The sequence below is a fragment of the Camelus ferus genome, chromosome 4, assembly GCF_009834535.1.
Source record: "Camelus ferus isolate YT-003-E chromosome 4, BCGSAC_Cfer_1.0, whole genome shotgun sequence".
Classification (NCBI taxonomy): Eukaryota; Metazoa; Chordata; class Mammalia; order Artiodactyla; family Camelidae; genus Camelus; species Camelus ferus.
In genome coordinates, this window is record NC_045699.1 from 72,250,435 (window position 1) to 72,274,919 (window position 24,485).

Genomic DNA, 24,485 nt, shown 5'->3' on the forward strand with positions numbered 1-24,485 from the left:
GATTCCCTCCACGCACAGCCTGTCACCAATGACCATCTCAGGCTTGTCACTTCCTTGCAAATCCTCTGCCTTTTCCTTCCTGTCCTCCCCTTGCTGGAAGGGCCAGGGCCCGATCAGCAGCGGTGACAACGGTGCATGAACATTCTAGAAGGGAGTTTCTGAAGCCTCCCCATGAGGTGGTAAGTTTGCTCTCGTAGTTTGTAAACCCCCTTAGTCAGATTAAGAAGCTCCTTTTAATTTCTAGAGCGGTATGAGTGTTTAGCATGAATGCTTGTTGAGTTTTATCAACTGCCTTTCCTGCAGCTGGCACCTCGATCCTAGGATTTTTCCTTCATTCTATTAACGTGATGAAGTCCACGGATTGGTTCACAATCGCTAAACCAACCTCGCGTTTCTGGATGAAACCCCACAGGTTGTAACACAGCATCCTTCTCACAGACGGCTGGATTCACTGTATAACGTTCATCTGCGGGTCTTGAACCGACATTCGTGGGTGTGACCTGCAACTTTTCCTTCCCTGTAGTTTCCTTGTTGGGTTTTAATATCAAGCTGTGGCACTGAGACATCAAAGGAGGGACTGGACCTGGGGACACAGCCATCAGCACGAGGCCACCGCGTTGGTGGGGGGTGGGAGGCGGGAGATGGAAGACCTCACAGGAGCACCTTCAAGGGGTCTTGCAGCCAAGGAACAGGGTGGCGGCCGGCAGGCAGGGAGAGCCCTCCCTTCAAAGATGAGGAGACAAGGCCTGGAGGACTAAGGACACGGCCCACGCGGGGCCCTGGCACCTGCGCTCGGGCTGCTCTGCTCTGTGCCCCGCGGCCCTGGGTGGCTCTGAGCAGCCCACGGGGCTCAGAACTCAGCCAAGCTCCAGTCAGCAGCTGGGGAGGGGCTCCGGAAACCAGAGTTGAGGTGGGGGCACACCTGGCTCCTGCCCGTGGCCTCCCCACTCCTGCCCTGTCTGGCTCGGTCCAGAAGGGCGGTTCCAGGGTAGGCGCCTGGCAGTGAGGCCCAAGCTGTGACATAGAGCCACCACGGTCCCCCAGCCAGGGTGGGTGAGTCCCTGCTGAGGAAGGGCACCCAGCGCTCCAGCTCCCTGAGGCCAACAAGTCCCCGGACTCCACAACCACGCCACGCAAGCGTCCGGGCGGCCTCTGGGAGGGAGCCCCCAGGGCCGCCAGGTCTGCCACGTCACAGGCAGCTCTGCGGGCTTGGTCGGAGGCGGGAACACGAGGCCCCCGGATGCCAGCCCAGGAGGACACACCCGCTGTTCTTGGAAAAGGCATGACTGCAACCTCGCATGAAATGCGAGGCTGGTTTAGCAATTGTTGTTGCAGATAGGCAGGCCGGGGTGGGGGTGGATGAGGGCAAAGTGGCCGTTGTTGGCTGCAGACTCAACAAATAGAGGGCAGTTGAGGTGAATGGGAGGGGACTGGTGACAGCCCCCACGTGGCCAGGAGCCCTCACCCGAAAGGAGACAAAAGGGCCAGCCCCGCGGGCTCTGGACGCTGGTCAGAGGTGCTGCTGGTTACTGCTCAGCCGCTGCTGCCCCACCATGAGCCTCCTGCTGCTGGCCACAGGGCTGACCCTGCTCGGCAGCCCCCAGACCCTGCACCAGGGGCCACAGGACTCCAACTTCAATGAGACTCTGGTAGTCAGCCGCAGGCATCAGGCGAGGGATGGTGGCCATGGGGACGGGATGGGCCAGCCCCTGCTGTGCCCCTGCCTGCGTCCAGCGCCCCCACCTCTGCCTCTCAGGTCAGCGGAGACTGGTTCTCAGCAGCGCTGGCCTCCAACAGACCAAGACTCCTGCAGGAGGGCGCGGACGCACAGCTTTTCATCCACAGCATCCAGGTGACCCCCAGGGCCCTGCAGCTCCACCTGCACAGGAAGTAAGTGTGGGAGGAGGTGCTGGGCCGGCGGGCAGGGCCAAGGTGAGCCCCAGGATCCTGTCCCCTGCCCACCTCACAGCCTTCTTCCCAGGCTCAGAGGTGAGGGGGTCACCAAGGCCAGAGGTGATGTTGTTGGGGGGCCTTGCCACCTGGAGACAGACACAAGGGTCTGAGATCCAGTGTGGCTGAGCCCTGCCCAGTCCCACCAAGGGGCTCCATGGAGAAGGCCAAGCCACATTTTCCAGACACCTGGTTCCAAAGCCACCTGTCACCCCCCTCCCAGGGTAAATGGTACATGTGTCCCAGTCATGACGGTGGCAAATAAAACGAAGAGGAAATTTCAGTACCTGATGGAATGTAAGTATAGACACACTGACATCCGGCCTGGGAGCTCGGGCGGAGCACAGCCTGGAGCGCACTGCCAGGACACCTGCCCCACGGCAGTGTCCCCTGGCTAGACACCGCCCCCCATGGTGCTCTCTGCGGTGGGGGGGGGGGGGGCACGAGCTGGCGGAGGTGTCTGAGAAGGGCGGGAGACCCACACCCCGTCCTGCCCAGCCTGGGGCCTGGCTGGTCCGGAGGAACAAGTCATCACCCCTGTGTAGGGACAGGAAGGGTCCCAGGGTGCAGTTCCAGCCCCCGCCTCCTGCCCCGCCCTCCACGTTCACAGATGGTGGCCAGAAAAGGATCTTCCTGGAGGAAGTGGACCCCAAGAGCTACGTCATATTCTGCACCCACCACAAAGAACACGGGAAGGAAACGGTGGTGGTGACCCTCTTCAGTAAGTGCCGGAGACCCCACCCGCCTGGACACCACCCACACCCACCTGACAGGGCAGGGCAAGCCCCACGCCAGGGACACCCAGCCCGCTGCGGGTCCCCAGGGAAGACCCCGGGCCACAGCCAGCAGGACCCAGGAGGCACCCCGGGCACCTGGAGGCCACTTGGGAGCAGAAGAGCTCTAAACACGAGATAAACACGCAGGATATACGTGCACCGGCAGTCAGCAGCTCAGTAAAGCCCCTGGACTGTCCCCTCTTCCTAAGTGTCAAAAATACACAGCATTAGGGGAAGTTTTGCGGAAGACACGTTTGCACCAACTCCCACATAAAAGCAAAGGTTTCTCCGTCCCTGGCGGTCCTGCTGGCGGCTGCATGTGGCCACGGATTCACAAAGCCGGCGTCTGGGATGCCCCCGGGCCTGCTGCCCTCCCGCCACGAGGGCCTCTGGTCTCCAGCAAACAAGAAAGGCCGTGACCAGGCCGTGTGTGTCACATGTGATGGCTTCCTCTTTCTCATTGGGATTCAGGGTTCTGGGTTTGGGGCTGTGTCTTTTCCCTGTGAAGTGGCAGAGTTAGGACATGGTGGCTTGTTAACTGCATCTGGGAAACGCACAGGCTGGTGAGCTCACATTGGGGCCACAGAGCCTGAGGGATGTGGTTGGCTTTCCCTGGACAGGGGGCTCCCCAGGCTAGAATCCAGTACTGCTGGTGGGGTCAGCTCCCTCTGGGGGCTCCAGGAAGGTCCTTCCTGCCTCTCTTGGCTCCTGGGGCCCAGGGCCCTTGGGCTGTGGCCAAATCACTCTCAGCTCTGCCTCTGTCTGTGTCTCAAATCTCCCTCCCTCTTTTCTCAAAGGGATACTTGTCACTAGACGCAGGGCCCACCCCAAATCCACGATGACCTCCCCATCCCAAGGCCCCTAACTTCATCACGCCTGCAGAGACCTTGTTCCCAAACAAGGTCCATTCCCAGTTAGGGGTCAGGATGTGGGCACGTTTTGGGGGGAACTTGACTCAACCTGCTGCAGGTAGCACTGAAATGACCTTGTTAGAAACATGAGGGTCAGCCCCATGCCGGGTCTCCAAACCTGCAGGGCCGGGGGCATGGTCTGTACTCGCCCACGAGGGGCCAACATCCAGGAACTGCTGGCCACACCCAGGCCTCAAGTTCTGGCCGGACACTGAGTGTGCAGGGACCACTTCCCATGTCACCCCAGCACGTGACCGATGCCTGCGGCGCGGCCATCCAGGCGCTGGCGGCTTGCCTGTGGGGGCGGAGCCGCGCTCGTCGGGGTGGAGAGCTGCCGGCCCGCGGGCAGTCACAGCAGCACGGCTGCCTCTTGGCTTCTGCTCCGTGGTGGGGGTCACAGGACGTCCACGCCCAGTGCATCCTCGTGTGTGTGCCTGTGTGCAGCCTTGGTGCTTCCCAAAACGTTGTGTTGGTTTGTCTGCCTTTAGACAAGACTGCTGAGGGCCCAGACATCCCCAGATGTTCCCAGGGCCCCAGCTCTTTATCCCAAAGTGGAATAAACAAAGGAATAAATGCAGGGGACAGTGATGACCGGGACCCAGAGGAGAGGCCGGACCCCACCCGAATGCTGATGGCTCTGTGGGGCCCTTGCCTCCTCTCTGACCCTACCTGGGGCCACCTGGGTCACGGCAGCTCCTGCCCCCACAACTATGCCTGCTCCCCAAAAATCCAGGGCCGTCTCCCAGCCCCCAGAACCCCACAGTCTGCTGTCCCAAATGACCAAAGAGAACGACAGCCCGACCCTCTGTCCACAGGCCGGACCCCTAAGGTGACTCAGGACACCCTGCTGATCTTTAAGAACTACTGCAAAAGCCACGGCATTCACAAGACCAACATCATCAACGTGACCAAAGCTGGTGGGTGCCCACCCCCGCCCCAGCCTCGGGGGGTAGAAGTGCCCGGCCCAGATCTCCACTCAGCACACCCACGCCCCTCTCTCCACAGATCACTGCCTCCACGCCCGACAGTAGGGGCCGCCGCGCCCAGGTGGGTGACTTCTGACCCTGCGGGGGCTGCAGCAGGGGCTGCTCAGCACTCACAGGAGCCCCTACCCCATGCAGGGCCCTGACGGCTGGGAGATTCAGGATGTGGAGCCAGGACGGGGCCCAAGGCGGGGTTGCCCAGGGAGTCAGTGATGGGCTGATGCTGGCACAGCCTGGGGCAGGGGGCCTTGAGAAAACTCAAAGTGGGTCTGTGGGCAGAGGGCTGTGGAGAGCAGATGAGGGCCAGGGCCCTGCATGCTGCAGCCCGTGGTGAGCCCCTCCCATCTGCTCCTCTGTCCCTTGACAGACATCCCCAGTCCCGAGCCTAGGGGAAGCCCTGGCACAGTGCAGGGAGCTGGACCCCTGGCTCTCCAGGTGGTGCCCCACGCCTCCCGCAGATCGGCCCCATCTGCCCCCATCCCCATCCCCGTCCCACCAAGCCCCCTCTCGCTCACAGGGGTGTCTCCCAGGCACTCTGCCACCTTCCCAGAAGGACCAGAAGATCTTGGTCAACCCGAGGAGCCCTTCAGCCTCCCTGACCCTCTAGGAGCAGCCACCACCCTCCTGGAGGCCTTTCTTGGTGTGTCCAATAAACGACTGCCCCGGACCCAGTGTGCTCTGGGGGCTTCACCTGTTCACGAGCCTGGCTGGTGATGGCACGCTGGCCAGGACCTGCCCACTGGCACCCCAGCCCGGGCCAGGGACACTGGAGGCAGGGGCCCTCCTGATGAGACCGAGCCTGTCAGGGACTTGAGTCCACACCGTCAGGGGTTCACCAAGACACCCTTCAGAGAGAGCGATGATGGGAGATGTGCAGGGAGGGGGCAAGGCTGGGCCCACAGCCAACCTGCAATTTCGGGGCCACAGGCAGTGGTGGTCTCAGGGCCTGTCACACAGTGGTGATGGCAAGGGGGTCTCAGGGCAGAGCCCACCAGCTTCTCCAGCTCAGAGGCCCTTCTGGCCACACACTCGTCTCCCCTAAATGACAGTGGCTGAGGCCCTGGGGGCAGGGACAGTCACTGGGCAGGCAGCAGGGGACGTCTTACCCTCCCTGAGTCACCAGAGCCTGGTGGGTGCCTGCCTGCACCGCTGCTTCAATGCCCAGCCAGGGCGCCCACCATCCTACGCCGGAGCCCAGGAAGCCTGCCTGATCCCCCAGCCAGGATCCCGCCACCGACCCCAGCCTCAGGGAAGGTCCCTGCTCCACAGTCAGCAAGCCCCTTCGCTCCCCCAAGGGCTACACCTTTGGGCCATGCATAAGCTCACTCCTGCCCCAGGCCAGGTGGCTCTCTCTGGTGGCCCAGGATCCCCCAAGGCTATCTCTCAGGCCAGGCTGTGCCATGTGGCTCTAAGGCCTGCATCAGCCCTGGACAGCAGCTGGCGGGGAGGTGGGGGGGAGCTGGCTGCACTGTCCCTCAGTCAGAGGATCACCCACCCCGACGCTGGGACGAGGCCCCTAGCCCCCAGGACCCACCCCCAGACCACAGCCCAGCACCCTGGGTGGCTGAGCCCACCCTCTCTGACTGCTCCCCTCTGTGCTCCCCGGGTGCCCCCACCTCTGCCTCCTCCATCACAAGCCTGTGACCCAACTTGTGTCTGCTTCCCTTCCCCCACACACGCCCTCATCCTCAGGCAGCACCCACCCCCTCCACTCCAAGGACACCCTAGTCCCAACAGTCTGGGCCACGGTCTGACAATACCATTTCCTCACCGGCTCCCGCTTCTCCTCAGCACAAGCCGCCCTCCCCCCTGAATCCCGGGCCCTGACTGCTCCTCTGGGAAAGGCCCAGCACTGCTCGCCCCAGCCCCAGCACATGGGGGCGGGGGCACTTGGGAGAAGGGAAAAGGGACCCCACCCCATCATCAGCGCGAAACCAGCTCAAAAGGAGGTCTCAGGAGTCCTGGGCCCCAGAGACAACTGCACTGGAGGGCACTCCTGCTGAGCCCGAGGTACCCCCCCCCCACCCCTCTTCTGCAAGGAAGCAGAAACAACAGGAGTGACTGAAGCAGGTCACTCAGCACCCTCCCATCCCACCCCTGGGGGGCACTGCCCATCTGCTTCACGGACAGACAGGCAGGGGGCTCCGGAGGACATGGCTTCCTGTGGTAGCCCGGCGGCGGACGGGAGCCTCCTGCCCACTGTCACCAGTGCCCACCACACCCAAGACCCCAACACCCCGGGGCATGTGTCACAGGCAGGGGTACCAGCCAGCCAGCCAGCCCCCCGCCCCCGACCCAGCTGAGCCCCCCCCCCCATCAGGCGTGGGAAAGTCAGGTGAAGTTGGAAAGAGCCCAAGGGTCCATCGGTGCAAAAACCGACACACTGGACACTGAGGGTTCACTCCTCCCCGCCTGCTGGGGTCCCAGGCACCTCACCCCACCATGTGCGCACATGCACACACACGTGCACATGCTCACAGCAGCCAGGCCAAAGGCACCTGGAGAAGAAATCGTGGCCCCGCTTTGGGCGTCCCCAGTGGACGAAGGTGGGGAAGGGGACCCTCCTAGTGCTGCTCTTTGTCCCCTGGGGTCGAGATGCTCTGACGGCAACAGCCTGGTGCGGGCTGGGCCCTGCCGCCAGGGAGCAAGAAGCACCCTGGCCCCCGCCAGCCGGACCCGCCCACCCTCCCACTCAGGCCCAGGAACAGCGCCACAGTCGTGCGGGGGCGGTTTCAGCCTGCATTCTCCAAAAGGCCCTGGAGGGTCAGGCTGTGGCTGTGAAGCTGCTGCCATGCCCCGGGCTGCCCTCCACGACGGCGGGGACCCCGTAGTCCGGACACCTTCTCCTAAGTGCCCCTCTGTGTTGCTTAGAACTCTCTCCACCCCCACCCCCGGGCACCCAGTGAAGGAGCCTCCTGCCCCGGCAGAGGCCGTGTGCCCCGTGGACCTCCTGACCCTTCACTCCTCACTCACAGACTGAGAGGCTGCGTTCTGAGTAAGCAGCACCCCCCCCACCACCACCACCACTTAAAGGAAGCACAGAGAACCGTGCCCCCGGGAGCAGCAGCAGCAGGACACCGCATCCCTGGGGTCACCAGAAGGGCAGCCTGGACAAGGACTTCTAAGGGACAGGCACTTCCCAACCACCTGGGACTGGGCTGCCCAGACACGCTTGGCCACGTGTGACCCCGGGAAGCAGCCTCGGGGTCCAGGGCTCATCCTCCTCTTGCTGAAGGTTCTGCGTCCTGGTGGCCACTGTCCATCACCTGGCCTCTGATGTCCATTCCCAAACCCAAGAACAGGGCACTTTTGGGACAGTCCCCAAGCAGGTCCAGAACAGGCTGGGGGGCAAGAACTCCCCGAGGAACGATGACCTGGGAGGGCCCCACCTGGAGAAACCCAGCACCAGGAAACAAGCCCCCACGGGCCATCCCAGGCAGCTCCACGGCCACTGAGGTCAGCCCAGGGACCAGCCCTGAAGCCCCTGAGCCTGCAGGTCCCTCTTCCTGCCACCCTACACTTGGGCAACAACTTTCCCTTTTAGGTTAGAGCCCAAGAATTTCAAACGAGGTGAGCATAACCAACCTTCACGCTCGTAAGAATAAAACCCAGCTTTTCAGAGGTGTAACATGGCCATTTTCTGCCCTGAGGAGGCAACACAGAGCATCCATCCGTCCAGGTAATCTCCTGGTCTGACTCTCCAGAAGAAAAGGGAATGCCAGCTCCACCCCGTTGACAGAGCGTTGGGGGAAATTTCAGTATCTAGAAGCTTCTCTCCCATCATCCCGGAGAGGCACAGACACCCATATCCAGGGGGCTCGGGGAGGACCCAGCACCCACGTTCCTCAGAACTAGCGCCACCAAGGGCACTCCCTGCGAATAGGGCTGGCTGGGCCCTGGACAAAACCAGACACCAACCTGGCCAGGCTGGGTGCTCCCTCCCCTAGCGCCCAGGCCCCATCCAACGCCAGGGGCTTCAGAGGGCATGGGAGGCCGGCCCCCTCCTCCCCTCCTCCACATGGCTCTGCACCTCCACTGCCCCCACAGTCTGCCGGTCTGGGAGGCCAGGCGGGGAGCGGAGGGGTGAGGGGGGACCTGCAGCGGCGCCTTCTCTGGGCACAGCAGCTCCATGTGCACCGTCCCAGGACCTGCAGGAGGGGACCCAGGACCCTGGGGCAGTGTAGGGCTGAACGCTGCAGTTCCAGGCCGCTCTCCTCCCGCTATCAGACTGAGACTGGTCACCAACCACTGCTCTTGCCCCACGAGCCTGCCTGGGCCTCAGGATCACTCCCAACACCGGCTCCAGGTGCCCCCTCTGTGGGCTCGAGTTGGCACAGACAAGCCCTGCCTGCCACCTGGGGCAGGGTCCTATCCTTCGCCTTCAGTGAGGGGATTCAGGGTCATGGTGGGTCCCACCCACCTGCCCCTTTGGGACCTGGGTCAGGCTTCTGAACAAGCTGAGTCCTGGCTCCCAGGCCTCCCTCCCAGGGTGCAGGGTGAGGCTGTCCAGAGCCCAGACAGGGTCAGTGTGGCCAGAGACACAGGGGCTTTCACAGCTGTGCCCAAGCCCAGAGAAGGGGGGCTGGGCAGAGCTGGTCTGCTCCGAGGTGAGGAGGGGGCTCTGCTCAGCGACTCTGCCCCAGGTCCCCTCCCGCTTGTAGAACCTGACACTCCCAGCAGCAGGGCTGGCGCCTGCCTCAGCCACATCCCACTGGGCTCTGGGCCCTGGGTCAGCGTCAGAGGACAGGGGACAAGCTCACCGTCTCCAGTCCAAGGGGCGCTGGGCACAGAGCAGAGGGGCGCGTGCACGTGGAAGCCGGTGAACCAGAACCTGAAGACCTGCTGAGTCCACACCCACCAAGAGAGGCATCAGCCTGCACACACGCATACACGCATCGGTCCACAGGTGTGCAAATGCAGCACACAGCACACGTGTACACACACAACGTGAACACACATGCACACAGTCTCTGAGGGGACACTCTTGAAAGCAGGCTGCAAGGAGTGCCTGGTCAGATGACAGAGTCAGGCCCAGCACCCTCATGCTCTCAGAGCCTAGAACGTTTCTGGAACATGGGCAGCCAGGTGGTGGAGGCCCTTCCATGGAACAGGCTCCTGGGATAGGGGCTGTGGCCACTGACCGTGGCTCTGCCGGATGAGAGGGCAGGACACCCCCAGACGTGCCCCATGCCCCGGTCAGGGACTTCAGGAAGCCCACGGGGGAACAGGGATGCTGGCCCAGGCGTGGCACCACCCCACAAGCCCACCTGGGCCTCCCCGGGGCCCCTCGTCCGTGGTGAGGGCTGCTCTGCACCACCTGCCCCCACCACACACACACCGGCCACCCTTCACCTTTGTGGGCAGTGACTCAGAGACTAATGGAACCTCCTAGCTACAGGTACGGGGGGTGGGCACAGGGATGGCAGCCTGGGCAGGGGTCTCTACACGCACACTGGGTGGGGCTCTGCCCCGCTGTGGCCCCTGCACCACTCTGGCCTGGGAGGTCACGTGGGGCCCAGTGTCTCGGAAGGGGACAAGGTAGGGTGAGCAGCCCGGTCAGAGACCGGCACCCTCATCACTTGGCTGAAAGGTGGAGAGACTCAGGCAGGGTCACTCCTCACAGGAACCCAGGCCCTCCCCCGCTGCCAGGGCAGGAGCAGCTGGGATTAGGGCTGGGACCACCAGGGTAGACAGAGTCCAGGCGCTCAAGCCTCTGCCCCAGGCCACACAACAGGCCCCGCCTCGAAGGCAGAGGGCTGCCCCTTCCCCCGCACATCCTGGGCTGGAGAGAGGCCTCCCCTGATGGACTCTCCAGGGACCCCCCAGGCCAGCCTCGCAGGCAGGAGAAGTTGGGTCGCACGCCCACCTCTCAGGGAACAGACCCAGAAAACACGGGTCTCAGTCTGTGGACCCCTCCCCACCTCAGCCCCAGGGCCGGGTTATTTAGGGACCCCACAGGACGGGAACATCACAGAAACAAAACCGCAGGCGAGGGCCAGTGCTCTGAATGGAGATGATACCATCTGCACAGTGAATCGCATTAATTACACAAATGCTACACAAGTTTTGCTTCCTCTAGGAAAATCGCTTTTCCTCTTTAACACTCAGCCTTCCCTCCCCGCAGCCACCCCCTCCAGCCCCGCTCGAATTAGAGTGCAGCTGCAGCTGAAGCCCAAAATCAAATGCCCAAGTGTGCGGCCGGCACCAGTGGCCCTCAGCAGGCAAAGAAGTCCGGGAAGATGCTCTCCACCTCGTCCCGCAGGGCCAGGCTGGGGCAGCTCACGTCCGAGCCCCACGGCTCCAGAGGACCATCTGGGGGCTCCTGGGACCCGGGCTCAGGGTCTGCCAGGAAGCCTGGCTCTGCCCTGCCCAGTGGGCTGCTCCTGGTGGGGACCTGAGAAGGGGCACTGCCGCCTCGGCCCTCCAGAGACCCTGGAAGCAGATGGGACACGTCAGCAGAGCAGGCAGGTACCCTGGGAACCCAGGGTGCACAGAGTGGGGTCAAGTGTGCAGAATAGGGCCCACCTCCACCCACCCGTCCCGCCTGACCAGGAAGCCTTCTGCTCATCCGTGAGATGGGAATGGGAGGCAGTGTGACCAGGTGGGTGGGCCCGCTCCTGTCGGCCCTGCTCCAGACCCAGAAGGTCCAGAACCAAGAAGGTGCTTCTCCCAACACCCAGTCCTGCAGGGACGCCCCTCACTGCACATCCAGACGCCTTTGCAGGAACCTCGGGAAAAGCCTGAAGGGACCTTGCAGCTGACACACGACCAGCCCCACACGCCGTGCACTCACACACTCCCACCCAGATACAGCCCCTCTGCACACGCATCCCATCCTTCCCCAGTGGTCCTGAAGACCACCAGCAAAGAAGGAAACGGGAGCTCAGAGACAGACAGAGACTTGGTGTCACACAGCAAACTGGATGCTGTCACATCTCCCCAACAGTCCCAGTGCCTGCCTGGGTCTGCATCAGCACCAACTAAGGCCCCAAATCAGGGGCGGAGGGGGAAGAAGGTGGCCCAGGCTGAGCACTCCCCCGCTTACCCGGCCACCAGTCAGGACTGGCAGTCAGCAGAAAGGATGCCCCGTCTTCTACATCACATCCCGACACAGACCTGGATGGAACAAGAATACCTCGCTCCTGAGTGGTCCCAGGTACCCCGGACCTTGCAGTTGGAGTGAAGAGCACGGGCTCCGAAGGGCAGCTTCAGGTTCCAGGACAGAACGGGGTGCCCCCTCCCTGTGGACCCTGAGTCCGTCCTGCTGCTGGTTCCCCTCCAGCACCCTCCCCTCCCACGCCCCAGCTGGTGTGTGCTCACAAAATGCAAACTCCCTTACTATCAGCCAAAACAGAACACGATTAAAAAGACAACAGTGTTTTCAGAAACACACTAGAAAGCCACGTGGCACAGGCTGGCAGCCTCGGCCTCAGGCAGGCACTGTGGGCTGAAGGACACAAACCCCCCGGCGCGCAGATACAAGACCACAGACGTGGCCGGAAGGAGGCGCGCGCCTGCTTGGGGCATCAGGCACACACGTGCACACACCCCTGGGGCACCCACCTGGCGTCCAGCGTTGGGGCCAGGTGGGTCCCCCGAGCTGAGGGCCCAGCCTGACCCAGGCAGCTCAGAGGCTCTTCGCTCACCAGGGGGGAGGGTGGCTGCCGTGAGTGGGGAGGCCACAGTGGGGACTTTCTTGGGGCCTTGGAGGGACTCGGGCCTCGGGACCCAGGGACCAGGCTGGGAGGCTCTATGAGGGAAGCAAGGTGTGGGTCAGCCTTCCCCACCTGGAGCACAGCCCTCCCATGAAGACTTCGGCCCTCCGCACAGCGCATGGGGCCACATAAAGCTCAGAAACAGAAGATTAACAGGCAACCACGAGAAAGTAAATGTCCAGAGATGAGGCACCTGGGGCCAGGGAGGCTTCCTGGAGGAGGCACCCACTCGGCCTCCGGTCAACCATGTGGGGCTCAGACCTAGGAATCCTCGTGCCATTACCCCCCCCATCTGCTCATAATTCATGACCTCGGGTTCCATCTTCAAACCACCCTGCTGTGAACCCTGCACCCTCACGCCTTGCCTGTGGGTCCCAACCTTCCCCGGAGGCCCAGCTGGGCTGCCAACCCTGTGACAGCAAGACCCCTCCCCTCCTCTGTGGGCATACCAGGGAAGGTGGAAGGCATGGTCTCGCCTCCTGTGACACTCAGGGACGGGCAGTGATGGTCCCGGGGCAGGGGTCCAGCATGAGGGGGACACAGTCGTCATGGGTGTGTCTTATGGGCTGGGCAGGGGTAGCAGGGGAGGACAAGATGGTGCTCACACTTACCAGACAGGACGGGCAGCCTGTCTGGCACCTTGGCCACCCCCTCGTCCACACCCGCAGCCACACAGCTTGGGGGTGTCTGTGGCCTAAATGGTGTGAAGACAAAGAGAGCTCTGAGCAGTCCGTGCCCACCATCCGCCCCCTTCCCGTGGGTCCCTTGGCCCCACAGGGACACTAACATGGTTACACTGGGTGCTCCCCTGCCAGGGTCTGGGGCACCTGCTGGGGTCTGTGTCGCCAGGGCCAGCTGCAAAACATCCTTCTGCCACTTGTGCCGCGTCTCCTGGGAGGAAACAAGGGTGTGAAACGTAAGTAACCTTGGAAAACGCAACAGAGGCATCAACCAGAAAGCCCGCAGGAAAAGCCAGCGATGGTCCGTCCCTGGCTGCCCTGCCTGGGGTCCTGGAGGTCACTATGAGTGTAGACCCTGTCCTCAGGACTCGGAGGAGGGAGGCAGAGGGCCATGCCAGCCCAGGGGGCTCACAGGAACAGGACTGCTACCCCTATCAGCCTTGGCACCATGGGGGAGTGCCAGGAACAGAAGAGGAGGCCACAGCTCATCCTCAAAGCTTCTGCAGGGCTCCTGGACCAGCTGCAACACACTTTTGGAGAGCCGTCTGCCAAAAACGCAGCCTGCCCAAAGGTGCAGGGCAGAGAGCAGAGGTAAGCCAGTGGGTGGGGGCGGGGGTGCCACGGCTCCCCCACAGAGGGCTGACCCGGAGCCAGAGAACAACTCACAGCGTGCTGCTCCCAGCCGGGCACCAAGGTGCCAGCCAGCCGGAGGAACTGCACCGACATCTCCAGGACAGAGGCCATGTCCTCCCGCCGGCCATCGAACCGGGGCAGCAGGGCCCGCAGGCGCTCACAGCTCACCGAGATCCGCTTCCTGCTCCCAGGGAGTAACAACCGTCTATGGGACAGTCTTGGCCAGGAGAAAAGACTGCAGCCGCTGGAACCACCCCTGGGGCCACCCCCAGGGGCTTCTCAGGTGCAAAGACTACAGGCCAAGGCCACTGGTTAGCTCTGCAAATGGTCTGGGCCCTTCAGGGACTATGTCAGGCTATAGACTCACGCGGGCCCTGGACCCCAGTTGCAGGCTATCCAGCAATCTGCCTCGGGCCATAGCCAAGACTAAACCATCAGTGCTTGGGGGTGTGAGTCCCCGCCAGGGTCTGGGGTCTATTGGTCCCATATGTACAGGACTTCAGATCAAAGAAGGGGCCACAGTGGTAGCCCCTGCCCGCGCCCCTCAGATTTTGTTTATGTTCGGGCATACTAAGTGTCTCCTTACCAAAGACCACAAGCCGGTCCCAGCCGCCTGAAACCAGGTTGCGGGCACACTGACCTCCTCTCCCCGCCCCGCCCCCACCACGTGGCCCCCACCACGTGGCCCCCACCTGCGCTCCCTCTCGCTGAGCACGTTCCGCGGGAGGCGGGAGCCTGGACCCTCCACCAGTGCAGGGGCCTTAGCCAGACCCGAACCCTGGTGAGGGTCTTCGCAGCAGACCTGGGTGCCACACGAGGAGGGAGCACTGTTGAGAAGAGATAAGCGAGCCCGCTCCGTGACCCCAGAAAACGCCCCAGGAGCCCAGAGCCGGTGATGGACGGGGCGGGTGCAGTACAGGGCCTGGGCTGCCCAGGAACAGGGCCCGTGCCTTCCTTCTTGCGCCCCTCTCTCCCTCCTTCCCCCTAAGGGCCAGGGGTCGGAGTCCGCCCCAGGTGGGCCAAGCTGGCTGGGGACGCCAACTCGGTCCATTTGAACTGGACAGAAATGCCAGGCCTGGACACTCCGAGCACCCCTGGCAGGAAGCCTTCCAAATGACCCCCTCTGGTGCCCTCCTCAATTCTCACCTGCATACCCCAGAGCCGGGGACTTGGGGAGGCCCAGCGGCGGTCTTAGAACGCCTGGACGCCATGAGCGCGCAGCCGCGGGAAGCTGCCACAAGGCCCCAGCCCCTGACGCATGCCCCGCCCCACGCCACGTGCGCCGTCCTGCCAGCCACGCCCCCTCACGTGTGCGCAGCCCGCCCCCACGTGCTCCCCTCCCAGGCGGCACCTGGCCCGCCCTCACCATGCGCACCCGCACCCATGCAAGCTCCCCGTCCCACCCACGCCCACATGCAGCTCCTATCCTGGAGAAGTTGCCAGAAAGCGGCGCACCCAGGTAGGGGCCCAAGCTAGGCGGTCCTCCCCACCCGGTCCCCCATCAGCCAGGGTGCCACCAAAGCGTCAAGTGTGGTCTCCCCTCAAATACCCACCGTGGGCAAGCAGGAAACCTGTCTCCATCCGAGGAGGGGCTCCGGGCTGCGGGCAGGCGTCCTGGCGTGGGACTTTGGGCGAAAGGCGGCAGGCCAGCACCGAGGGCAGTCCTGTCGTCAGACGGCTTGGCCCCATCTCTCCGGCACTGCTGGGCTCCACAGCCTGAAGGAAGCGTGGAGGAGGGGCCGGCCGGCGCAGGCCATGGCTGCAGGTCAGACTCTGGAAGGACTGGCAGGGGCAGTGACGTGGCGCGCATTGTGTTAAGCCACACAGGAGAGGAGGCAGAAACCCCAGGAGGCTGTGGTCAGGGGTTAAAAGGAGGCTGGGACAGGGGACAGAAGTCACACTGCAGTCGAGGGCGATGCTGTCAGTGAGGGTGAGTCAGGGAGCAAGAAGGCCAGGACCCGTGCGCCAGGCCAGCACTCCCGCCAGAAGAGAAGAGCGGGTTCTGGGGCCCGCGCTCGCCCTCCCGGGCACGCGCCGCCCGCGGTCGCGGTCCTGTATTTGCGAGGGGAGAGAAGTGAAGCGTTGAGGCCAAGAACGGCTGGGGACTGTCAGCCCTATCAGTGCGTCCGGGCGGGGCATTGACGGCAGACGGGAGGAAAGGCCAGGACTTTTGCCCTTAGAGGGTGACAGCGGCCAGGAGATGGAAGTGGCGGAGCAGACCCTACAGAGCACACTGACCTCGGGAGCACAGCGGGAGGGGCCTCAGCCGCAGTCCCACCTGCGCGGCTGCCTGGCTGGAGGAGCAGGTGGGCTGGAAGTCTCACCTGAGCTAGGGTGGGCGTATGAGCCTGTGGCTGGCTGTGGCTGGGCACGGGGACCGCTAGGAGTCCCCTCTGCCCCCTGGAGGCCTTCCCTTCGGTTATTGGGCTGCAGCAGGGTGCGGCCCCTCCTCACTGCCTGTCTGTAGGGTGCCCTATGTGGGGCGAGGGCAGAGCAGGGCGGCAGCGCACAGCAGAGGCGCCGAGCGGGCGGCAGGGGGCAGCCTCCCGGGGTCCAGGCCACCTTTCGCCCTCCAGGCCCAGTGGCGCCTCCCAGGTGTGACGCGCGGACCTACGGTGTCTAGGTGCAGGTCTCCGCAGGAGTGACCATTGCCGGGGAGGGGCGGGGGGCTGTCAGGTGCTGATGGGCTGCTCCTCCCAGGAGCTCAGAGCGGGGCAGGACCAAGCAGCGCAGGCGCCCTCACCGCCTGCGCGCTTTAAACACTTCCGACCCCTCAGAGGCCCCTGTGGGACTGCGCTCCTCCCACCTGGGAGCCCTCCCCCGGTGGGCGGCGATCTTAGGATTTTCAAGCCTTTAAGGAGCTTCTCTCTTGCTTTTTCGGGATTTGGGGGCTCCGAGCGTCGCGATGGAGGCGGTTCCCCAGGGGGAATGCGGGCCGACCTCCGCCCGGTCCCCAGCTCGGTTCCCCGCGCAGCCGGCAGGGGGCGCGCCACACCAGCGCCGGAACGCGACTCAAACGATTTTTTTCGTCTTCTTAATCGGAGAAAAGTGATGTGTTTTAGGGCGAAGTCGGAAAAGAAATCGTTTGTCTCTCCGTACTCGCTTGTCCTTCGGCTTCAGGTTTGACCTACCGCCAACCCAATGCCGCTCCCCGACGGGGCGTGCAGCCGGGGGGACGTCTACCGGGGTACGCGGGTTGGGGCGCGCGGCGGGGGCCACACCAACCGGACCTTCTTGTTCGACGACGGCCGATGCTCCCCCAGGTATAGTCTGCTGCGCCCTGCCGCACGCGGAGGGACCCCGGATGGGTTAGCGCCATCCCCCAGGACGCCCAGCCCCCAGGACCCCTCATCCTCACATCCTTATTTCCCAGCCCCCACCCTCAGGACCCGTGAGCATGGGGAGCGTAGGGAACAGGGATACTTCTCAAGACCAGGGCGCAGTGAGGCGGGCACTTAACTCAACTGACCAGCAGGTGCCCTAGTTGGTGTCCGTTTGCACCCTTAGTAGAAGGTGGCTACAGTGTAGGAATCTGAGTACTTCCCAGGCACTAGGAGACGCAGACCCAACCTATTATAAGGGGGATGGGGGGATTGGGGTTGGGGGGTTGGTTGCATGCCAGAGGGGTCAGGTGCTATGCGAGCCTCCCAGATCCCTCTCTTGCCAAGCCTTGGGGGAGGGCCCATAGGGACGGCAGCACTGTGCCCAGTGGGGCACAGGGGCGAGGGTACCCTGCATAGAAGTGGGTTTTCAAGGGCAGCTCTTCCTAGGAGGAACCCTGTTGGGGTGTGGGGTGCAGGTAGGCTCTTGGATGAAGGGCAGAAGTGCTGTGTCCTCATTGCTTGGTGGCTTTCCATGGGTGGCTTCTTTTTCGGGATCCCTGCTTGTCCACGTGCATGTGTGAGAGGTTCAATGGACAGAGGCTTCCAGGTGCCCTGGGAGCCAACCTTCCCTTGTAGTGTCCCAGGATGCCACAGGGCTCCTGCTTGTCCAGGTGATCAGCACAGAAGGCACGGTGCTGGGAGGAGGGGCAGGAGGGGTGACAGTTCCAATGCAAATTTGCTCCAGGGTCCTGTCCTTGGGGCCCTCTCTGTACCCCACCAGCCCCGGAGGACAGGTGAACATGTCTGCCCCTCACCCTGTGCCAGACTCCAGGTCACCCACGGCCACTGCCCTATGTGACCCCCACCCTGGCTGGGCAGAACCCTGGCTTCTGAGTCCCTCTCGATCAGCTGTTCTAAGGCTGAAGAAAGGGTGGACGCCAGGATTCAAGGCCAGGTGCTACGGCCATTTCCTTTTGGGATGAGGTTTTCTCAGTTGTCAAATGAGGAGTGGAACGAATGGTCTTTAGGGGTTGTTTCTGGGGAGGGACTGAGATCAGGAGGGGAAGCTTCCAGCCACACATCAAGGGTCAAGGTGGTCCCCCTGCAGGGACAGCAGCAGCCTGGCACCTGTGGGTCCTGGGGGCCCAGCTGGGGGTGAGGAGCAGGTGCTGGAGAGCAGCAAAAGTGGGGTCCTTGGGAGGCAGAGTTAACAGTGGGAAGTGGGCGCAGCCTGGACCTCCCCCAGGCCACTCGGAGGGATCAGCAGGTGACATCCTGTCAGGCACAGAGTGAGTGACCCCAAGAGGGCTCTTGTGATTTCTGACATTTGCACAGTCTGGCTGTCCGTCTGCCCATCTCCTTGCTCTGCCAGTGGTCGCTGGTTTTCCAGGTGACCCATCTCTAAGTTCTCCTTGTCCGCTTGCTCCAGACCAAGTGGGAGCTTTGTGACCTCAGGTCTGTGACCCTGGTGGGCTCAGTCCCCTAGACACCTCCATCTCTGTGGAGGACAGCTGCTTCTCCCCCCTGGTCAGAGCTGGCCTCTGTCCCTGCAGGGATTTGCTGTCACACTGCAGACACATCTGGAGTGGCAGCCGGGGCCGAGGGCACGTCTGGGTGGGGCTGGGTGGGGACCCCCTCCCCGGCCAGATCAAGGGAGACTGGGTGAGGGAGAAACCTGGCCGGGCTGGGGTGAGGGCAGCTGAGGTTAAGGCCGGCAACTCAGGGAGTTGGGCTTCAGCTCAGGGAAGGAAGACCATTGGAAGGCGAGTGAGGGTCTGGGTGGGGGGCATTCTGCAGGGCAGGTTCCGCAGCAGGCTTCACAGCAGGGGCGGCCCTGGAGTCCAGAAGCCTGGCTCTGCTCCTTCTCAGGCTTTGGATGGGTTTCTGTCCTATGCTGTGGCTGAGGACAGGCAGTGGGGGTCCTGGGAGAACTCCTGGCTCTCTAGGCTGCAGGAATCTTTGCCCTGGTGCCTGGTCCCCTGTGTGGCCCCCCTGCCTCCCTCTGTGCTATGGGGTCCCAGGCCTCACATGTCCCTGTGGTCGCCAGGCCCTGATCCTTCCCCAGGTATAGACATCTCCACACTGGAGGTGCCAACTGTTCAGGAAGGGAGGGGCTGGGGAGTCCACAGCTGCCCCAGTGCTGGCCCATGCGCACGTCCTGCCCAGAGGCCTTCCTGTCAGAACATCCTGGTTGCCCAAAAGCCCTGCTTCCCAGGGCAGCACGGGACCCTCTGGGTCCTGATGGCAGAGGGCACACATCCAGGGCTGGCCTCCTGCCAGCGTATATTCCCAGCCCGCGGTCCCAGCCAGCCCTCCAGGCCCATATTAGGGAGCGGTGCCTGCAGGGCAACAGGAAGTGGCCTGGGCCCCGTGGGAAAAAGTTCACAGGGCTTGAGGTACAGGCTAGCCTGGCCAGAGGGACGGCTTCCTGGTCTGAGGGGCTGGAGGGAACTCAGGGGTCTGCCTTGGGCTGAGGGTGGCTACAGCAGCAGCTCAGGGGGACAGAGGTGAGTGAGAAGGGGCTGGGGTGAGAGGACCCACTCAGAGCTGTGCTTGTGTCCGAGAGCGGGTCCGTGGGTGTCACCTGTGTGCTCTGCTGCAGCCTGTCTGCTGTCCGTGTGGGTGTCCCGGCCTGTCTGTGTGTCTGGGTCTTGCTTGAGCCCGAGTTAACCTGGGAGCCCCAGGGGTCGTGCTGCATTAGGACGGTTTCTCCTTTCAGAGAGTTTCCTGACTGAATCGTGAGCTCCCCTGAGGTTTTCCTTCAACCCCCAAGGACGTGGAGGTTTGCAGGCTGTGTCCAGCTGCTGCCCGCCCCAGGGAGGCTGTGCTTCTGTGCCCCCCTCCAAAGTAGCCAGGAGTTCTCCAAAAGGGGAAAGTCCACCTGAGCACGTCCAGACCCTCGAGGCGGGTAGGTGTGCACCACGGCCTCAGACACGTAGAGCTGAGTGTGTGTGCGTGTGTACATGTGTGCTTTCCCAGGGAGAGCCGGGCCTACCAGCCAGGCTGTGTGTCTTGTGGTGCCCCCTGAGTCTGGGTGCTGGGGTGGGGAGCCCTGGAGTTCGTGGAGCCACGGGCTGGGTGCTGGCCCAGGGCCAGCCCCTGATGACAAGGGCATGTTTAAAGGAGTCGTGGAAACTTTCCAGGCTGCTTGTGGATGGACCACCCACGTTCACCAAAACTTCCTCCTCCTACGGAATGTGGGAATGGGGGGCCTGGCCTGTGGGCGAGACCCAAACTCGATGCTGCCAAGCTGGAAACGTTTGCAGAGGACGAGGCAGGGCCAGCAGGCCAGCTCTGGGCTGGGATTCCTGGAAAGGCCTTTCCTGCTCTGTGGTTTGGACTTTCCTTGAGGGGCTTGTTCAGGGGTCTCTTGCACAGTGTCTCTGGCAGTGGCCAGCTTGTCCTGCATGGGGCAGAGGCCCGGAGGCCACCCTGCAGTGCCGGCCCTGTGGGCCTGGGGTGCCACCCCGCTCACTGACAGTGATATGACTGGAAGCCCCTCTTCTGCCCATAGGTTGGCTCCACCCATTCCGGCTCTTGCCCGTGGGCCACCCCACCAGCCCCACCATGGGACGGGCCCCACCTGAGGCTTCAGTGATCTTCACAGAGACCCTGGATGCGGGGCCAGAGGCCGCTGCTGGACGCCTCTCGGCAGGGGTCTGACCTTGGGAGGAGCTCAGAGTCTCAAACCAGGGGCAGAGGCCCCGGGTGCCAGCCAAGCATAGAATGCCACAGCAGCTGGCCTCCATAGGAGCCCTTAGAGTGCTGGGGGAGAGGTGAACCTGGAAGTGTGGACAGGGAAGCCAGCCAGGTTGGATTCTCCAGGACACGAGTCTGTAAGGGAGAGAGATCTGCCGGGTATAAGGTGTCATGCGTGGACAGGGTGGCGTCGCCAACTGGGCCTCAACTTCCACATAAGGCCCAGAGCGTCTCTGCAGGCCCTGCCAGCCTTTGGAGCCTGGGGACTGAGCACTAGCACCACCTGAAGCCGTGGGAATGGGGTGGACAGGGCATCTTTCCACCTCCAGGCACACCCCCCACAGCCCCGCCCAGGCCTGTGTGCAGTCCCCCCACCCTTGGCACCTCCCAGCAGCCACCATGCGTCCAGCCAAGGCGTAGGCACCCAGGAGATGAGTTCTGGGCCTGCAGTCTGGATGTGGACCCACCGCCTGGCACTGGGGGACCTGGATATGCTGCGTCTCACTCGTGCACAGCAGACGGGCTCTCCCCGGAGGCTGGCCCAGCCCAGGTGGGCGGCCAGGCAGGGTGGGAACTGCAGTCTTGTGGCTTCTGCCTCCCACTGCATCCTGAGGGGGCTGCCTGCGCTCAGGGAAGGCCAGGGTGGTGGCGGGGCCCCCACGGCCACGCCCAAGGCCCTGTGTCCACGCCGCTTTCAGGCCCCTCCTCCCTGCCCTCTGGGACTGCTTCACGCATGCAGGAAACTGCTGTGAAGTGTCCGTCTTGATGACTCTCCAGCTTGAATTTGGCGCAAGAATATGCTCTGAGCTTTCACTTTGGAACTTGATGCATCTCAGAGGTGGGGGTGAGCGACCATCCATGGTGTTGACTCAAAGCCCCTTCCCCTGGGGAGAGGGTGGACATTCCCCAGAGATGCTCTTCCACCAGCTGCTGGACAGCTTGAACAGCTCCAGCTTTGTAATTGCTGATGCAGAGGCAGCACTTAGCTTTTCCGTCGTGGTCAGCAGAGAAATTCAGCAGTTCTCTGCTTCCCTGGGCACCGAGCCCAGTGCCTGACTGACCCCCACCTTGGCAATGCTGCAGTGTCTGCGAGACTCTCCTGGGTGCTGGGCAGGAGCATGCAAACGTGCACAGCACACACGTGCGTACGTACGGGCACACTGTGTGTACATACATACACGTGTGTACACGTCTATGCACACAGGTCCCTGCACACCCACACACAAGCCCACACATGTGCACACAGCCCCCACCTCCTGTCAGTTGTGGCTCTCCAGTTTCCTTGGAAATTTTGAACCGAGTGTGAGCGATTGAAGAATGTATCTTAGGAGAGGGACCACGTCCTTCAGTTACACTCCAGGCCCCGGGATGATTAGCTTGAGCGTTACAAGCAAGCTGGACTCCTCAAGTAGCCCTCAGGGAGAAGGGACATTTTCCCAGGAAGTCATGAGCCCACCCAGGGTTGGGGCCTAGGACAAGGGCTGGGGCTGAGGCTCCAGCCTGGTGATGCTTGGAGGAGGCAGGTAGCCCCAGGCCCTTGTCACATCCAGTAATGCCCGTCCTGCTTGATATGAGATGCAGCCTTTAACCCCCACGGCCACCCCCGACCTGTCGCTGTGCGGTGGGGACAGCCTGCTCACCTGCTACGAGCTGAGCACCAGAGAGCCCTGTCTGCTGGGGCTCTCTCGGAATGAGGGTGTTTAGTGTTGAACCTAAATGGGACCCTTAGAAAGAGTCGTTCTTTGTTTGTAGAGCTGCTTCTGCTTGAGTCTCTGTCCTGCACCAGCGGACAGTCCAGCGTCTGCGGCGTCATCACCAACCTGGAGTAGGGAGGATCTGTGCCCAGGTCCTCGGCCTAGGTGAGGGTGTCCCGGGCAGAGGCTCAGATCAGAGGGTCCTGCCAGGGACCAGTTCGGTACTTGCTGGGCTGTTTCCCTCCCACTGGGTGGGGGGGAAGCTTACACATGTGTCAGTTAGTTTATTTTCTCTCCTTGAGTCGCCTCTCGTCTGTCCTCTGCCTCCTCTCCTGCTGGTCTGTCTGTTCTGTGTGGCTTGCGGACACTCTTGCGCTGACCTGATAGTAACTTTTGCCACTATTCTTCCCTATCCTTGGTGTGTCTTTAAACAGAAGTGTCTTGTTCCGACATGGAAGCATTTGTAAGTCTGTTCCACTATGCCTTGTGGGTTTGTGTATTAAATAAGAGGCCTTCTTGACCCCAAACGTCTTTCGCCCGCATTCTCTGTGGTCTCCGGCTCCTCCTTGCTTTGGGCTGTGAGGTGGGGTTTGCCTTTAGTGCAGGGAAGGCACACGGCTGGACGGCGCAGCCGCCTAAAGGCCCTGGGCCCCAGCGCTGACCCTGCCGGGTCTCCGTTTCCACATCAGCAAAGTAGGGGGGACCCATCCCCACTGCAGAGGGTGTCGTGAGCATGGCGTGAGCGGCCCTCAGGACGGGCCATTTCCATTCCAGCACCAACACTGTCTTAGTGATGTCCCTTCCAGGGCCTCCTTCTCACGTCCGAAAGTCCCCTGTGTGTGTCCTTCTTACGCCAAACCCTCGAGTCCCCTTGGCTGTGGCTGTGAATTAGCCCTGACAGCCGGCCAGGACCGTCCCTCCTCCCTGGTGTTCTCACACCTGTCCAGGCTGTTCTGGCATGTTTATTCTCCAGTGTGAATTTCAGAAACAGTTTGTCAGGTTCTGAGAAAATGACCCCGTGTGCGTTGATGGGCTCTAATTAACTCTCCCCCTTCATCTGGAGTTGGTGACAGTGGGCGGGGAACAGTGGGCGGTGTCCCCGGATGGTCCTGTAGGTTTGTGGCAGGTGAGTGGGCTCCTGCTCTGGAGTCTGCGCGGCTGCCGGGAGCAGGTCCTTCTGCCCTGGGATGCCGCCGCCTCTGCCGCTGGAGCTCCTGCTCCCGGTTTGTACGAGGCTCTCGTCTGTTCTCATCTGTATTCAGTGGATTCTCCTGGGTTTTCTAGGTAAACGGTCAGGCCGGCTGCAGACATCTGAGCCCCATTTCTTCCTCCTCAGCGTTCTTTGCTGTTAACTCCTCCTTTCGTCCCGCTGGGCACCCAGGACTCCATCACAGCCAGCTGCCTTGTGTTCCCAGCTGGAGCGGGAATGCCTCCAGGGTTTCACCACTGCCTGGGTTTCTGGTAGACTCCTTTTGTGGGTGTTAAGCGAATTAAAAAGTCTCGCTCTACATCTAATTTATTCGTGTATTTGGGGTGTTAAATCTTTTTACTGTGTCTGCTCATAAGATAACATGGATTTGCTCCTTGAATTTCTTAGCATGGTGAAGTATGTTGCAGTTTTTTGGTAAATCCTGTTCGGTGTTGGCAGTTCAGTGTTGTTATGACACACTGCTGGGTTCCATCACTGACGCTTCTTTTAGGATTTTCGCACTTTGTGTCTGAAGGGCCATTGTCTCAGGTGTGCACAGGAGTTGTCTGCCTCTGGTTTTGGTGGTGGGATTAGGCCAGCTTTGGAAAAGGAGCTAAGTAGCTTCCTTTGCTTTCTGAGCTTTGGGACATTTGATGAGGTGGCAGAACTCAACTGCACAACCACCAGGGCCTGATGTCTTTGGCAGGAGAAGTAGATTTTTGACCACTTTACCTTCCTGCGTCCTCCTTGACTCCTCAACCACCAAGGGCGTGGATGTGGGAGGGACAGGAAAGCAGAAGTCTCTGGTTCTTGGAGGGGTTCCCCTCGGGTGCCCTAAGGCGGCACAGCTGGTGGTAAACAGGATGGCTCCCTACAGGTGCACCTGCCTCCCCCACCCCATGGGCCTCTTCCCAGGCTGCGTGCACTGGGGG

At 62.3% G+C, this 24,485-nt stretch overlaps 3 protein-coding genes across 5 annotated transcripts in view; 2 read left to right on the plus strand and 1 right to left on the minus strand.

The window, feature by feature from the left end:
• The first annotated feature begins 1,361 nt into the window (after positions 1–1,361).
• LOC102510635 (uterocalin) lies at positions 1,362–5,276 on the plus strand. Of its 3 annotated transcripts, XM_006172779.2 has the most exons (7): positions 1,362–1,649; positions 1,757–1,890; positions 2,174–2,247; positions 2,561–2,671; positions 4,453–4,554; positions 4,643–4,684; positions 5,138–5,276. In XM_006172779.2, exons 1-6 carry the CDS (start codon positions 1,554–1,556, stop codon positions 4,666–4,668), a joined length of 543 nt encoding a protein of 180 aa, XP_006172841.1. In that variant the 5' UTR covers positions 1,362–1,553; the 3' UTR covers positions 4,669–4,684; positions 5,138–5,276. The 3 variants fall into 3 exon arrangements, with proteins under 3 accessions (XP_006172841.1, XP_032333258.1, XP_032333259.1); XM_032477367.1 differs by lacking the exons at positions 4,453–4,554; positions 4,643–4,684; positions 5,138–5,276 and having other exon boundaries at positions 2,561–3,083; XM_032477368.1 differs by lacking the exons at positions 4,453–4,554; positions 4,643–4,684; positions 5,138–5,276 and having other exon boundaries at positions 1,757–1,852; positions 2,561–3,083.
• A 5,418-nt stretch (positions 5,277–10,694) lies between these two features.
• On the minus strand, positions 10,695–14,923 carry SOHLH1 (spermatogenesis and oogenesis specific basic helix-loop-helix 1). The gene is made up of 8 exons (XM_032477369.1): positions 14,795–14,923; positions 14,341–14,475; positions 13,682–13,829; positions 13,123–13,226; positions 12,947–13,029; positions 12,184–12,370; positions 11,666–11,736; positions 10,695–11,052 (listed from the first exon to the last, which is right to left on the minus strand). The coding sequence occupies exons 1-8, from the start codon at positions 14,857–14,859 to the stop codon at positions 10,835–10,837; spliced, it is 1,011 nt and encodes a 336-aa protein (XP_032333260.1). The 5' UTR covers positions 14,860–14,923; the 3' UTR covers positions 10,695–10,834.
• Positions 14,924–19,388: 4,465 nt separating this feature from the next.
• The window catches only part of KCNT1 (potassium sodium-activated channel subfamily T member 1), a 62,828-nt gene continuing 57,731 nt past the window's right edge, over positions 19,389–24,485 (plus strand). The window contains 1 exon segment of the mRNA XM_032478751.1: positions 19,389–19,478. The gene's annotated coding sequence lies outside the window, so the exon portion shown is untranslated.

Excerpts from the sequence above, each read along its gene's own strand:
- LOC102510635 (XM_032477367.1), top strand. The coding sequence starts at position 1,554 with ATGAGCCTCCTGCTGCTGGCCACAGGGCTGACCCTGCTCGGCAGCCCC. Across the intron at positions 1,891-2,173 it reads CAGCTCCACCTGCACAGGAA|GGTAAATGGTACATGTGTCC; the intron begins GTAAGTGTGGGA and ends CCCCCCTCCCAG. Across the intron at positions 2,248-2,560 it reads ATTTCAGTACCTGATGGAAT|ATGGTGGCCAGAAAAGGATC; the intron begins GTAAGTATAGAC and ends CCACGTTCACAG.
- SOHLH1 (XM_032477369.1), bottom strand. The coding sequence starts at position 14,859 with ATGGCGTCCAGGCGTTCTAAGACCGCCGCTGGGCCTCCCCAAGTCCCC. Across the intron at positions 13,227-13,681 it reads CCGGCTGGGAGCAGCACGCT|GAGACGCGGCACAAGTGGCA; the intron begins GTGAGTTGTTCT and ends GTTTCCTCCCAG. Across the intron at positions 11,053-11,665 it reads CAGTCCTGACTGGTGGCCGG|GGTCTCTGGAGGGCCGAGGC; the intron begins GTAAGCGGGGGA and ends ATCTGCTTCCAG.